Source organism: Myodes glareolus, chromosome 10 (genome assembly GCF_982192425.1).
Source record: "Myodes glareolus chromosome 10, mMyoGla1.1, whole genome shotgun sequence".
NCBI lineage: Eukaryota > Metazoa > Chordata > Mammalia > Rodentia > Cricetidae > Myodes > Myodes glareolus.
The window spans coordinates 85,112,251-85,127,894 of NC_142035.1; the positions used below are offsets into that span (position 1 = coordinate 85,112,251).

Sequence of the window (15,644 nt, forward strand, 5' to 3'; positions counted from 1 at the left end):
GTCCCTGTGGATACTAAAAATCCACTGATGGTTAGACCCTAGTGTAAAGTGGTGTAATTGCACACAGTCTGTGCACGTTTTCTTGTAGACAGATAATCTCTAGATTGCTTCTAATGATTGGTTAAGTGTAAGTGCTTTACGGATATCAGTTTTACTTTATTGCTCAGGGAATAAGAACAAGAAAGGAAAGTCTCTACACATTCTTTTCAGATTCAGTGTTTCAAGTATTTTCAATCCACAGTTTATTGAACCTTTCTATGCAAGACCCACAGATACAGAGGTCAGGATATATAGTGCTATATCCTATGGAAACGTGAATTTAGAACTGGATGGGACTCTGTGGCAGAAAATTGAAATTTACAGAGGGATATTCTTTGTATCCAGGTAATTGTCTGGCATATTTTCTGTAGTCTAGTCCTTCCACCCCCAACAGTAACATTCTGCTCACTCAGTTCTTACAAGGAAAAAAAGGGAGACATGTTTATTTTAGGACCTTCCTCCTGGGCTGGGCTGTATGTAGGTCAGTGGTAGTCTGCCTAGAATGCATGAAGCCCTGGTATGACCCCTAGCATCACAGGCTCATCCTCACCATCGTTCCTCAGACCGCTGTGTCACCTCACTTCTTCAGTGAGGAAGCACATGGCCTGTCCTGTGTGGGAACTCTCTGATTACTTCTCTGAGATTTCAACTGCTCTAATTGCTGACAAATTTTCATGGAAATTATTTTCAGCTTATGAACAAACTTGGCCCTCAAATTAAATAACGAACATGGTAGTGCATGACTAACTTGACCATGTAAATGTGGAAGCACTCTTCCCAGCTGAGTGACTAGACTACCAGGTAAGTGTTGTGGATCAGTTTTAACCTGTTGCTGAGCTGGCATGAAAAGAAGCTGAGCCCCAAATAAACTGGCCCTTGGTGCCTGGGAGGATGGGTACATAGCAAGTACTCTGTGTAGAAATCTACGTTCTTTGTTGATTGGAAGATTCAGCCTGATCACTGTGTGAAATGGGGGATGAAGATGCAAGACATGGAGAGCTGTGTCTTGGTGACATGAAAAAGTAACCTGCCTAGATTGGCCCAGCATTGAGAGCTGCACTCACAACCCCTCCATCACATGTGGACTGTGGGCCAAGTTTACACCATGAGGCTAGTCCAAATAAGCCTTGGGAGGAACTGGACAGAGCATGTTTGTACCACCCAGACCCTGTCGTGAGGAATTTCTCCTCAGTCTGAGTCTTAGTTCTTCCAGTAAAGTTCTAGTGAGTAGCTCACCATCGGAACCCACAAACTCTTGAAGCCCGAGTAAGAGCAGCAGAAACTGACCTGTTGAGACTTCCAGTTTAGACTAGATCCAGAGAGACAGAGGTGGAAACTGTGAAGTGATGTGCAAAGAGAGGTATACAGAGGTATGCAGCTGACACTGGGAGCTGCAGGGGAAGAGAAGTAGGAGGCTTTTTGGAAAGGACCATGGCTGAGAGTTTGCAGAACTGTCGTATGATGCCAAGCCTCAGGCCAAGGAAGACCACAACAAACCACAGGCAAGTTATACAAATAAATGACAGTTAGGAGGCAATTGAGAACCCAGTCTCCAAAGAAGATCTTGTATGTCTAGGGAACAGAGACAGGTTTGAATTTACTCTCACCAATGTCTTCGGACAGAGAAAGGGAGGCACGTGTGGTCATATGTCAGAAAGACGCTTAAGAAGAAATGCCTGGAGACGGGCAGCAGGAACTGCAGACTGGCAGCCGCCGTCGTGAGACGGGCAGCAGGAACTGCAGACTGGCAGCCGTTGTTGTGAGGGTTGACGTTACTTGGTCTTTATCTTGTATGTATGTGCCTCATCAGTGCCATTTGACCTTAGGCATTATTCTTGTTTTTCAGAACAACCGGTTAGTATTTGGTAGGCAGCAGGTTGACTTCAGACTTGTCTTCAAATCTTTCCTCTGTGAACTAAGAAATCTTGCTTGAAGCCCATCAGCACGCTCCAAAAGAGAGCTGTGGTTAGTCAGGGCTTTAGAGGTTTAATGGTTAAGGCAGAATGGGCCACATTACTGATTGCCCCTTTCATATCTCCCAGTCACCATTAACATAAATATCATCTCACCATTTAGACAGGGGACACCACCCTTCTGCGAGAGAGTAGCATGATGCAAACCTTTAACCCTCTCAGTGCTGCCTTTGCTTCAGAAGCCTTGGCCCGTGTCCAGCCACAGTCTCTTTGAACCTGGGCGAGGCAGGAAAGAGTTAACTCTGTCAGTGTTGCCCTTTGACCACTGCAGGATAAGAGGCATGATGAAATACTTTTCAAAGTCTTCTGTGGAAACACATCATGCATAATTGGAGCAAAAAAGAATAAATCAAAGCTTTCTCCCCCCCCACCCCTTTAGTCTGGTAATTCATAATTGAAACCACATTGAGGTAAGGGTTGATAACTTCAAAACAACCAACAAGACTGCCGTTTCTATCAAGGTAGGAATAGGTAAGGCGACTCATTACATGGGCTCCAGGCTTCTGTGTAGCAGCCGGTTCTCTCTTCCTCTCTTCTCTGACGTCTCACTTTTCACTCAGGAAAGTACCTCTGTTTACATCAAATACAGGCTGACTCAAATGTCTGTCCACCTCTCTTGTTTCTGAATAAAGTTATACAGGGGGACATGAAGCATCTCTGACGTGGCAAGCAGTGGGAATTGAGTTTCCCGCGTTCCCTGTCTTCTGTGCTGATATTGGGTTTGATCAGATTGACAGAGACTTGGAATTGGTCATGAAACAAGGCTTTCTCCCTCCTGATTCTTACAGTCCCCAAGTAAACCTAGCAACATCAGTTCAGAACAGCTGGCAAAGGTCATTTTGTTTCTGCACAGTAATCATGGCCAAAATGACTTTGGGCTACTATAATCTTTGATTCTAAGAACTCCAGGACAGGGCTGCAGAGAGACTGGGACAGTTTCCTCCATGTGCAAGCTAGTTGCCTGAGGTTGAGTCTTTTGAAAGAGAAATCATTTGATTACCTTTGACTTTAACCTCAGTCTCCCTTGGCCTCCCTTGCAAGACATCCTGAAACCTGAGTCTGCTGGGAAGGAGCCTCAAGCCTTCCACTGAAATGAAAGCAAGCACTTCTCTGTGGCTTGCACTGAGACTGGACAGTTGCCATGGCTACCATAATCTACTTCTGTGTGACTTCCGTTTAACAGTGAAAGGTTTCTTCTTGGAACTTACGTAGCAAATACCTATTGTTGGGTTAAGGCCATCAGAGTAGAGGATGGATGAGAGAAGAGCCAGGCATTTGGGGCAAAGCCAGTGCTTTATTAAAGCAACACCTACTTCTTCATCCTCCTCATAATATATCGGAGTGAGCAGTTTCCCGTGGTATCATGGGTTTGGTAATTGCCTTGGTACCTATTGTCCCAACTCATGGTGGCTTCGTCTTCTTTCCTGTCCCACTGTTGGGTACATCTTGCTATAGTGGAGACCTAATCAGCCTCCAGCATTAATTGCCAGCATTGTTTGCTTTTTCCTGACAGAAGCCAAAGTCTTGAGTAAATTATGGAGGTTTAAATTTGCCTGATTTCCTGCAGAAAGTGGGGTCAAGAGGTCCCAGACTGTAGACACGCTCTGTGACCAGCCAGCAGGGGTCAGTCCTGAAAGGTATTTCAGAGGTGACTAAATGCCATTTTTGAAATGTCCCTCTCCAGTGAGATATTTCTCTGGGCTTGGTTTGTTGACCTCACCCCAGTAGCACAGAGTTTGTGCACAGGCATGAGCCCCGATTAGAAGGTGCTTTCTCGTTAACTTTAAAGGTAGCCGTGTTCATTTGTCAGTAAAACACCACTCGGGAGAAGAAAGCTTAAAAAGAAACTAGTAAGCCGGCTGTAGAGCTGAAAAGGTCTGTCGTAAGAGTTTCTCATTCTCACAGTATGGCTTCAGCCTTTCTGATACCCCCTTCAGACATCACCCTGCAGGATCCAGGCTCCTGCCCGTCTGCTGAGCTTTCTGCACAAGCTGTTCAGAGCTGCCCTCCTGCTTGTCCCCACTGCAGCTTGCCTCCCCGGGGTACGGCGGTGTTGTTGGATCTCTGCTTGCTGAGGTGGGATCCTGTTTGATACTGTTTCACTGTCTGCTGCTCAGCATTGTAATTTGTCTTTCTATCCTGCTGGCCTTCCCACCTAGTTTACCTCACTGTTGTGTGAGTGAGGCTTGGAGAATATGATTAGGAAATGTAGACATAATGAATTTGTTCCTGAAACAACCCTGGTAGGAATGGTTTCTGCATTGCCAACTCACTGTAGCAGACAAAAACACACAATGGGAGGATCAGGTCTGTTTCATGTTTGCTTTAAACTAATAGCCATGTATTCTATCCTAAGTGTTTGTATACACAGTCTCATTTAAATATCATTCCACAGGGAAATAGGTACTATCATAGTCCCATTCTTAAAGATGAGGAAATGGCTGCTGACAGAAATATGTTTTATTATGTCATAACGCTGATCATTGGCAAGACCTCTGCTTCATTGAAATATTGCAATATACTATATTTCTGAGCATGGTGAGATTCTTGGAAAGTACTTCTAAGATGAATTAATTAATTCAGAAACTATTTCAAAATTCGGGCTTCCTGCCTCTGCGCAGAGGACAAAAGAAGTGGAGCCTGGGTCATGGGATCCAAAGTGTCGCAGGCACTGGTGTCATGTCTCTTGCCCTCACACACAGAGCCTTTGGTGTGGTTCAAACAGAGGCTCAGAAGGGAAGGAACAGATCGTGGAAACAACAATGTGAACAGCTATACGAGGTCAGCCATTGGCTTCACTTCCCCAGTGTCTGTGGATGCCCAGGACTGTACCTCCCCTCTCTTTTGCCAAGTAGCACCACCTAGAAAGGTAACAACAATATCATGAAGATTTACTAGAGAAACTGAGGCACAGAAGACATTAGTACTTTGCCCAAGTCGCACAGTTGTTAAGTAAGAGAAACGCTGCGCAGATTAAGGCCTCCTGATTCCCAAACTCGCTCCAAATGCGCTGACTCACCCTGGGAGTCGCTGGAGTGAGCCCTGGCAGTGTACCCGCAGTAGAATGGTCTGTCTCTGCTGGTTCTGTAGCTCACATGTGCCTCCTGTTCATCTCAGTCTCTGGAGTTCCAGGAAGGGGCTGGCGAGATTTCAATTTGTTAAGCTCCTTCCCATCTGCACGGCATGTGCTGCCTTCCCTGATGCCCCAGCCCTGTCTGGGATACAGGCCAGTTGTATGGGACATGGCAGCTCTTCCCAGCGAACCCTTTCCTTCTTCCCTTCCCCGACTGCCACTTCCTAAAGACACCTGGGATGAAATCTGTCAGCTCACCAGATAGGGCTCCTTCCCTTGGCAGTGCCTTGAAATCAGAACCAGTTACCTTAAGGGTGCCTTGGGTTAAATTCCAGGGCACCCATTCTTTGAAGCTGGCTTTGCATGTCTCTGGGCCCTCCTCCTCTGCGTGCTGTGCAGGCGTCCAAGTGCATTGGCATGCTTGTCCCTCCTCCCACAGCACAGACCTTGTTTTGTTGTCTTAATCGGTTTTCCTTCTGTGGCTGTGGGGTATTTACCTTTGTAAATTTTTGTGACCACTTTGTCTCAGGGTTGTATGTGTGCTGTGTTTTTGTATGTATTTTTTTGCAGTCAAGGTTCTTAGGGATAGATTCTCATTTATTGGCCTAGAATTGATAATAAGGATCAAGAATTTTCAGGACTTTTGTCTTAGTGAGGAGGTAGATATAGCGAATGCTGGCCTTCCTTTCCGCCTACTTCCTGAAGCCCTACCCAGCTGAGTGTGTGTGTAGAACGTGGGAGGGGCTGGTCTTCCAGAGTCAAGTTGCCTGGGCTATTTAGGTCTGTCACTGACAAGTTAGCTCTCCTTGAACACAATTTGAGGTCTCAACCCTGAAACTCTCATCACCTGTGATGAGGACAGTCCTGTCTTGGGTTGTGAGTTTCAAATGAGCTAATGCTTATTAAGCCTTATCATTAAACCTGTGCATGGCACTTAGGTGCCACTCACTGAGTCTCACCTAGTTCCACACATTAGATAGTCTTACATGCTTCTTTTAAAAAACACCCTCTCTTTTTTTCCATTTCAAGTTATGGTTTTCATACCATCTCTGGGCATGTGGGTTGGGGCAGTGATGGCAGAGAGCACCTGAGTGGTCCTGGAGGAGTACTTGTTCAGTTCCACAGATGTCAGGACAAGATGAAGAATCAGCCGCTGTCCTCAGACTGCACAATGTCATGGCTCTCTTGGCTGTGAAGCCTAATGACGACCATCTCTGGCCACATAGGCTTTCATATCCTGGTCATATTAGGGCTGCAGGGCTCCCATTCAGACTCCCTGAGTTCCTGTCTCATGTGTACTCCATGTGTTTGTGTACATTTCCTTGCCTGCACTGTCACATCTGGCAGACAGCTGTTATCACGTGTGGTGATGGGTGTCTATCAATGCACAGATGAGATTGATAGGGCACCCGGGGAATCAGTGCAGGGCAGCCATCCTGACAGATGGGACTTTGTCCGTTCTCCTCCCGATGGGCTTTTAGCATGTTAACATACGATTGTGGGTCTAGTTAATAACACTTAGTGTATACTTAAAAAATGACTTAGATGGGAAGCGTTGCATATATTTCATCAGTTTTTTAATGTAATATGCAGCACCATTGTATTCTGTGTATGCATAGTGTATGTGTGTGCATGTGGGGGTGAGAGGGAGTATGGGATGCAGTTTTCAATACTCTGCTGTATTCTTGAAATGGGTGGGTTGTAGAGAACATGAATTCTATCCTAAGGAAGCCTTTAAAATGTGTAAGATTATTTTAATAATAGTTTATTATCTGTCATTAGCACAGCAGAATTTTTATTTACATTGTTATATTTAAACTATTTGACATTCTAATAGTAGATAAAAGATTGCATTTCTTTTATTACCTTTTTCTCTTACTTTCAAAACTTTATTTTGACTAAATATCTAATTTACGAAAAGATTTTAAAACTTGTCCATCAAATTCACCTTCACAACCCTTCCTCTTTGCCGAGAGTGTCCCTGCTTCCCCTGTGCAGAAATGGTGACTAGCTTCATTGTTTTGTCTTTCTGTTTTGTCTATTTCTCTCTCTATTTTAAATGCCCCTGTGTTTTTTCTTTCTGAAGCTTTTTCCTTTCCCATCATATACTGAGGCCATATTTAATTTCTTTGATAGATTCATTTTTTTCATATTCGGTGGTTTGGAAGGGTTTTTTGCTCATTTGTTTGTTTTTCTGGGGCAGCCTGTTTTTTTCTTCTTTTCTGTCCTATTCTCTCTCTCTCTCTCTCTCTCTCTCTCTCTCTCTCTCGTGGTTTCTAACATCCAAGAGTTCTTTCTAGTTCTTTGATAGATATTTTAAAATAAAAATAACTTTTTCATGGGTGAAAACTCTTCTTTCCCTGGGGATATCATTTGTAGTTTTGTTTCTGTGTATCCATTGTCTGTCTGTTCTGAGCTTAGCCTATTCCTTTAGTCTGTTGAAGATGCTCTTGAACTGTCTGTGATTCTAGAATCTGTTTATAATTAGGAGGGAGCCACTAAGAGCTGATCAGAAGGTCTTTCTGAACCCAAGTACTGCCTGAGGGCTTCCCTGGGAACTGGAGGTGCCAAGACAGCCACATGGCTGGGAACAGAGTAGGGAAGGCAGCAATAGGGCTCCTCACTCAACACTGGAGTTTTTACCCTGAGTTTGCCTCCCATACCTGTGTTCCTGTCTGGAGATCCCGTCCATTTCTACAGAGAGTCAACCTGGCTGAGCTGGAGAAAGGGAGGGCTTGTGACCTGGAGTCCCCTTCCTGACACAGCTTTTTAACCAGCCCTGCTTTCAGCACCACAGCTCCCTCCTTTACACAGAGTTGTGAGTCCTGAGCGCTGAGTTTCCGCTCCCAGGCATCCCCACTCTGCCCTGTGGCCCTCTCCAGTCCTTCAGCCTCTCTGCTCCTCTTCCATCTCCCTGCCATTATAGAGTCATATTCTTTTGTAGTCATAAATAGCCATCTCAGTAGTTAGGGAGGGGGAGGGGGAGGTAGATGTGTGCTTTAAAATCTGCTGTGTGGGAATGCCGTCTCAGCTCAGGTGTTCTGACCCATTTCATTGCTGTCAGATGGGTGGAGGGGACCCCTGTAACAGTGTTTAGCTCTTGCTCGTATTGCTGCAGCTCCTTCTCTGACCCCCACCTCCTGTCCTCTTGCAGAAGTGGACTAGTGTGAGCAACCCTCTCTTCCTCCCGCTGATCCCACCACAGTCACAAGGCTTCACCGCCATCGTCCTCACCTACGACCGTGTGGAGAGCCTCTTCCGGGTCATCACTGAGGTGTCCAAGGTGCCCAGTCTGTCCAAGCTGCTGGTGGTCTGGAACAATCAGAATAAAAATCCCCCAGAAGGTAAGAAGAATTAAGAGGTACAGTGCTTTGGTGGAGCCCATTTAGGACTTTCCTGCACCCCTTGGTTGCACTGACTAAGGGTGGACACACACTCCCATCCCCTACCAAGCTAAGGCAACCTGACCCTGCTGTTCTGAGTCATTTTACCCATAGGATTCTAGGGTGGCCCAGTGAACTCTGTGCCCTGGCATGCTCTGAGCCACAAGTGTGTGAGAGCTTAGGAGTCAAGGGGATCAAAGGCTGTCCACCTTGAGAAAACAGGCCTCAGCTTCCCTCTGCCATCCCAGCCGATTTGTTTACATGAAAACTTAGTTTAAAGGACATTAGTTTTCTGCTTCTTATCTCTGTTCTGATATGGAGCCCTCCTTCAGGAAACCAAGACAAAACAAAACATAGCCCCAGTTCTGGTTGGGAGGTCAGCTGCCCAGCCACTGTAGCCTTGCAGTCTAAAGGAGATCCTCACAGGAACTGGCCAGTTGCTCCACCACTTTGTCCCCTGCGTTGGCCACCCCTGTCATCTGCTACGGCAGCTAGGGTTGAGGCCTATTTGATTAATTGGATTTGTTTTTAATTCAGGATGCACAAGAGTTCATCCCACCTGCATTTAGCTTCTCATTCAGCCTGTGCATTACTGACCCTAATCCCAGTACTTCAAAGCTCCTGCCATTTAGAGCCTATTAAAGCCAGGAAGTTTCTGATGGATTAGAGCAAGGAATGAGTTTGAAGTTTGTAATGTGCACCACTGTCACTGATAAGGTCTAGTTTATTGCCTGACAGTAGTATCTGTGCTTTTTATGACCGGTCCCTTTAACTGGTTACACTGAAGTCACCATGGCTAGCCCCGGAAACCACCAGCAGTAGATCCAGAGTCCAGGCTGGGAGACAGCCTTATTTCTCTTTCTGAGGCAACTCAGAATTTGCTGGTGAAAATTCTTTAGTGCCTCCCAACACATGTTCTTTAAAAATGTTCTTTGTGGCATGTTTAGTCTTTGGAAGAGTCATATGCTCTCTTTTTAGGTTTGAGGAGCCACAGTTAGAACTTTATTTATTGTGTCTGTTATGATGATGTACGTGTATGTAGGTGCATGTGTGCCACAGCACTCGTGTAGAGATCTGAGGACAGCGTGTGTGTGTGTGTGTCTGTCTGTCTGTCTGTCTATCAACATGCTATTGTGGAGGTCAGAAGACAACTGGCAAGACTGTGTCTTTCTACCATGTGGGTCTGGAAGATCGAGCTCAAATGGTTAGGCTAGGTGGCAAGCACCTTTACTGACTGTCTCACCAGCTCACATACCATTTTTGCGTGAGTTCCTGGGATCAAACTCAGATTATCTTGTGGTCCAAAAAGGGCCTTTACTTGATGAGTCATTTCTCTGGCCCAGTAAATAGCCCTTCTGAGTAAAAGCCCTAGGTGATGCCCCAGAACATAGCTGCTTTTTTATTATGCCACTCTTTTTTCAGACTGTGTTTTGTTTGGCTGATTCTTAATAAGAAAGGAATACTATGTGTTATAGAACACACCTAAAATCCATTCACGGTGATGATGGTGGTGGTGGTGGTGGTGGTGATGGTGGTGGTGGTGGTGGTGATGGTGGTGGTGGTGGTGGTGGTGGTGGTGGTGGTGGTGGTGGTGGTGATGGTGGTGGTGGGGGTGGTGATGGTGGTGGTGGTGGTGGTGGTGGTGGTGATGGTGGTGGTGGGGGTGGTGATGGTGGTGGTGGTGGTGATGGTGATGGTGGTGGTGATGGTGATGGTGATGATGATGGTGGTGATGGTGGTGGTGGTGATGGTGGTGGTGGTGATGGTGGAAAAGAAAGGTATAGGATAAGAAGGTGTTGACATAATCTAAGATGGAAAGACAAGGATGATGAGGGAAGAAAACCACAAAAGAATTATTATTATTATTATTTCAAGACAGAGTTTTTCTGTTATCCTGGCTGCCCTGCAACGTAATCTGTAGACCATGCTGGTCTTGAACTCAGAGATCCGCCTGCCTCTGCCTCTCAAGTACTGGGATTAAAGATGTGAGCCATCACTGCCTGGCCATAAAAAAAATTTTAAACTATGAGGGCAGGGATTAGAAAGAGCATCTCTGGGACTCGTGGCTTCGTGAGCTGTAGCTGCCTTTTCCCAGTGAAGTGAACTGGAGGCCCAGGTCGTGTCCTGTTGACTGGCCCCTTCACTTACAGCGGATGCTCCTGCTTTAAGAAGTGAGACATTCCTTCCAGCCATGTGCATGTATTTGCTCCTGTCTCTAAGGCCATCTTAGATGATGGCCACTGAACCCCATCCTTCAGCCCTACCCTCAAGACCAGCTATAGGCTCTGCCTGCTGGTGATAGAGATGCTGGTGACTGATTGGCTCTTTCCACTGGCCAAATATGTACTGAACTATCCCTCTGTGCCCTGTAAGCACACACAGTTGTCATCTGCCAGTCAAAAATAAAATAGTGCATAAAGCCTGCCAAAGAGGCTTCTCCTGGAAGCTACTTTACCAGCTATGGGTCTTAGACACTTCTCGGGGCAGGTATGAGGAGGAAGAGGTTGTTTGCTTCCAGCACTGAGAGATGAAAGACAGAGTAAAGCCCTGCATTGTAGCCTTGTTAATTTTTGGTAGACCTTACTAAAATATAGTGGTTAATATTATGACCATGAGTTTAGTTTAGTTTTTGAATGCTTGAGTCTAAGGAGGAAAAAGCCTGAGGAGTCTTAGGCTGTGGCATGTGTCAGCCGGGCCGGCTGTCTCTGCAGTTGTTCTGGGAGAGCGTGGTCACATTTGTGGTCTCCTGCGGGCTGTTTGTTCAGTTGGTAGGCGGCTGCCAGCTGTTGTCCTTGTGTCAGCGCAGGCATCAGACTTCTTCATCGACGTATCAGACAAAGAAGAAGAAACAGACAAGCATAGAGCTTTGAATACTAGAGGTGAATGTGGTGTTTTTCACTTTCTCTACATGTGCTAAGATAAATATTGTGGTTAGCATGTCTGCTGCTGGGTGGATTAACGAAGGCAGCAGTCTATTCCGTCCCAATTTTTTTTTTTCGTTTTCCAACCCAATCAAATACTTTTAACTTTGGGTTATAGTTAAGTCTAAATTGCTGGGTTTAAAGTTTAAATAAATATGTAGGTGAGGCAATAGAATCTCCAATGAGTTTTCAGCACATCGTCTTTGAGGTGTGTCAAAAGAAGAAGGCCAATACCCCTCTTCCTACCTCCCAGATCTTCAGCTCTAAACTTGATGGATATAGAGAATATTTGCCTAGCCATGCACATTTTTTCCAGGTGTAGTTCAATCTTTAAAGTTTTTGTGTGTTTGATAACTTTTTTAAAAAAAAAAGAAAAGAAAAGATTTTTTTTTCTCTTTTTCTTTCTTTTTTTTTATTCCTGAGGATTGTTTTGTTTTGTTTTTGTTTTTTGTTTTGTTTTGTTTTGTTTTTTTTGAGACAGGGTTTTTCTGTGTAGCCCTAGCTATCCTGGAACTCACTCTATAGATCAGGCTGGCCTCAAACTTACAGAGATCTGCCTCCTGCCTCTGCCTCCCAAGTGCTGGGATTGAAGGCATGTGTCATTACCACCTGGCAAAAAAAAAAAAAAACCAAAAAACAAAAAACCTTTTTATATGATATCTTTTGGTCATGTCTTTCTCCTTCCCCAGTATTGCTCAGATCTTCCCCATCTCCCTACCTATCCAAGTTTATGTTCCTTTTCTTTCTCTTGCTCTCTTTAAAACAAGAAATAACAACACACACACACACACACACAAGCAGAAGTCAAGATAAAAAAAAAAAACAACAAAAGACCTATAAGACAAAATGCCCAAACAAAATGAAATGAGATTAAAGATCTACAAAAATACCATTGAGTTCATTTTGTGTTGTCCACCTGTTTCTGGGAGTGGGCCTGCCCTGAGTATGGTTTGTATACCCGGTGAGACTCGCCACTAGGTATCAGTTACAGATAGCTTATTGCTTGGAGGGGAGCCTGTCTGGCTTGAACCTGTGCAGGCCTTGTACATGCTGTCACAGTCTCTGTGGGTTCATTTGTGCAGAAGTCCTGTTGTGTCTGGAAGACGCTGTTTCCTTGGAGTCACCATCTTTCTCCCTCCTCTTCCACAAAGATCTCTGAGCCTTGAGGGGAAGGCTGTGATGAAGACACCCACTGAGAATGGAGTGCTCTATTGTCTTTCACTCTGTCCATGTTGCTCAGTTGTGGGTCTTAGTTCCCATCTGCTGCAAGAAGAAACTTCTCTGATGAGGGCTGAGCAAGGCACTGATCCATCAGTACAGCAGAGTGTCATTTGGAGTCATTTTATTGCTGTGTTCCTTTAGCAGGACAATAGTGTGTGGTTTCCCCTAGACCTATGACTTAGCTAGTCTCGGGTTCTCAGCGGTGTCAGATACAGATTCACCTCATCGAGTGGACCTTAGAGCCGATCAGAAAGTAGTTGATTACTCCCATAATATTTGTGCCAGTGTTGGGCCACTGTATCTGGCAGGCAGATCACTGCTGTAGGTTGTAGGGTCCTTGGCCAGGTGATATCAATGCCCATCCTTCTCCTCTAGCAGTGTGCAGAGCATCTTCCATACCACGAATGCTAACTAGGAGGGGTGAAGCTTCTAAATAGACGTCATCTAAAAACTATCTGGGATAACTTTAACCAAGCAAGTGGAAAACATGCAAAATAAGAACTTTAAGACACTGAAGAAAGAATTGAAGAGGACACCAGAAGATGGAAAGATCTCCATGCTCAATATTAATAGCATTAATAATGTGAAAATGGCCATTCTATGTCTTAGTTGCTTTTTTATTGCTGTGAAGATACCATAGCCAAAGTAACTTATAAAAGGAAGCATTTAATTTGGGACTCATGGTTTCAGAGGGTGGTAGAATCCATGACATCATGGCAGGGAGCATGGCAGCAGGCAAGCAGGTGTTGCGCTTAGAGCAGTAGCTAAAAGCTTACACATTGAGACAACTATATGGCAGAAAGGAGACAACTGGAATGGTTTTAAAAAATGCTTTTAAAACCTCACAGCCGACCCCCAGTGACACAGCTCCTTCAACAAGACCAACTTTCTAATCCTTCCCAAACAGTTCGAACCAACTGGGGACCAAGAATTCAAACACAGGAGCATATGGGGGCTACCACACTACCAAAATCAGTCCACAGATTCAATGCAATTCCCATCAAAATTCTAACGTAATTCTCTGAAATTAAACCATTAGTCTTAGTCTGTTCGAGGTTTAAATTAACATCAGGAGCTGCCCTCTATCCCCAGTTCATATTGTGACTATTACAGTCCTTAGTAGGCATGTCGGGATAGCTCACATAGAAGGAGCAGCAGGGAAGAGGTTACAATGCTTCCTTAATTGAACTCAGCTCTGGGATGGGGATGTCGGGTCTTAGGGAACCACTATGCAAATGAGCCCTTCTGCAGTGGCCAGTTCAAGGTTTGCTTCAGTCAAACCTAACACCACACACCTTTGCCACTATTGTAGAGACATTCCCTTTGCTTACATCTTTTGATGCTTAGTGTGGACAAAAACCAGTCAGTATACTTACAGAACCCATGATACCAGGGATTTCTGTCTTCTTTGGACTGGAGTGGATCTCATTCGGTGGACTTACCAAGGCACCTCGCATCACTTTTTTTTTCTCATAAATTCAGGGGGTTTTCCCCATAAGTCATGTTCTTCTGGTTACATTGAATGAATAGGTGGCATTTCTGATCTACCTGCTACAGACATGAGATTAGCCACTAAATCTAAGGGTGTGCTCTTCCATTTAGAATGTAAAGGAAAAGGAAGGAAGACCCCATGCATGCTGACCAGTGGACTAGGCCTGGAGATTTATTGCTCTGACCTTGGTTCCTCCTGCTTCAGCAGGGTCATCCCCTTATCCATCTGTGTAACCTTCCAGTTAGTAAAGAATCAGAGTTTGCAGGACTTCATAAGAATTCTTCTGTGAAGATTACGGTGCCGTGGTGCCCGTAAGTCCATTATCCAGTGCTACTCACGTCCTAGGGACTGTGCTAAGTGTGTCACACACGCGTCCTCTCCAGTTTCTCACGTCCTAGGGACTGTGCTAAGTGTGTCACACACGCGTCCTCTCCAGTTTCTCACGTCCTAGGGACTGTGCTAAGTGTGTCACACACGCATCCTCTCCAGTTTCTCATTGCAGTCTTGTGAGGAAGCTGCTGTCCTCCTCATCTTCCACAATTAAGAAAAATGAGCCCCAGGTTGATAATTTGCCTAAATCACAAAGCTGCATATGGCAGAGACGGTAGTGAGCTCGTCCCTTTGCACTGAACTTGCCAGTCTGGTCCGTCTTTTTCAGTTCTCCATATGGAATTATGTAGACGAGCTAGATCCATGTCAGAGACTCAGAGAACGTAAGCTGTTTTGGACGCACTGTTCTCCTGTGTACCCTAAGGTGTCATTTTGCCTCTTCTACCTGTTCTAATGTTTTAAACACAGCCTTTCTGGGTTAAAGTCACACATGTGGGGGTTGCTGTAATCACGCTCTGCTTCTGCACTCCAGTCTGTCTGCCCAGCTGGAGTGCCAAAGCCTGCGGCTAAGACTGCCCTTCTCCAGAACAGGTGAAAAGAGGCCAGAATTCTCTTAGGCCCTGCCTTGGGCTGCCAATGGCCATGCACCATTTTCGTAGAGGCTCCTTTAGTCAAAGTTAAATTGGTACCCAGATTTCACCTAGTGCAGGGAAAGTGAATGTGTGTGTTGCGGAGCCGTGACTCATTCTGGGCCTCCATCTGCACCCCATATCATCCTCCTTGGCTTTCATCACTCTCTAAAACTTCCCCATCAAAGACTTTACAGGGGCAAGTTAGCTCTTTATGGACATCGTCTCGAGTGATTCTTTGGATATATATAGGTAAAGAATGTGGAAATGCCTGTGGGGTGAACAAGCTGTACACACGCCCTGAGTGAAAGTCCGGATTCCATCCAGTACAGAGCGTGTTTCCACTTAGCTCTAGCAGCTAGCCGCTTTCCTGAACAGAGGAGGAATGGAGCTGTTTTGTTGCCTTGTGGAATTAACAGGGCCAGAGTTCCATGTCTTCAGCTTCATTAGTCTGTGAGGCGGGAGTTCTCCCTACCTAAAAGTGGGCACAGTGAGCCAGGAGCATAATCTTAGCACTGAAGTGACTGAGGCAGGAGCATCACAAGTTTGAGACCAGCTTTGCCTCCATAGTAACCGTGTCTCA

The 15,644-nt window shown here is 45.3% G+C and overlaps 1 protein-coding gene across 2 annotated transcripts in view; it reads left to right on the forward strand.

Annotated features, from left to right (window-relative positions):
- The window catches only part of Ext2 (exostosin glycosyltransferase 2), a 133,912-nt gene that overhangs the window by 82,162 nt on the left and 36,106 nt on the right, over positions 1-15,644 (forward strand). For both annotated transcript variants that reach the window (XM_085696644.2, XM_048443570.3), the window contains exon 9: positions 8,240-8,429. In XM_085696644.2, the coding sequence (XP_085552770.1) occupies positions 8,240-8,429 (190 nt within the window). The remainder of the gene's footprint in view (positions 1-8,239; positions 8,430-15,644) is intronic.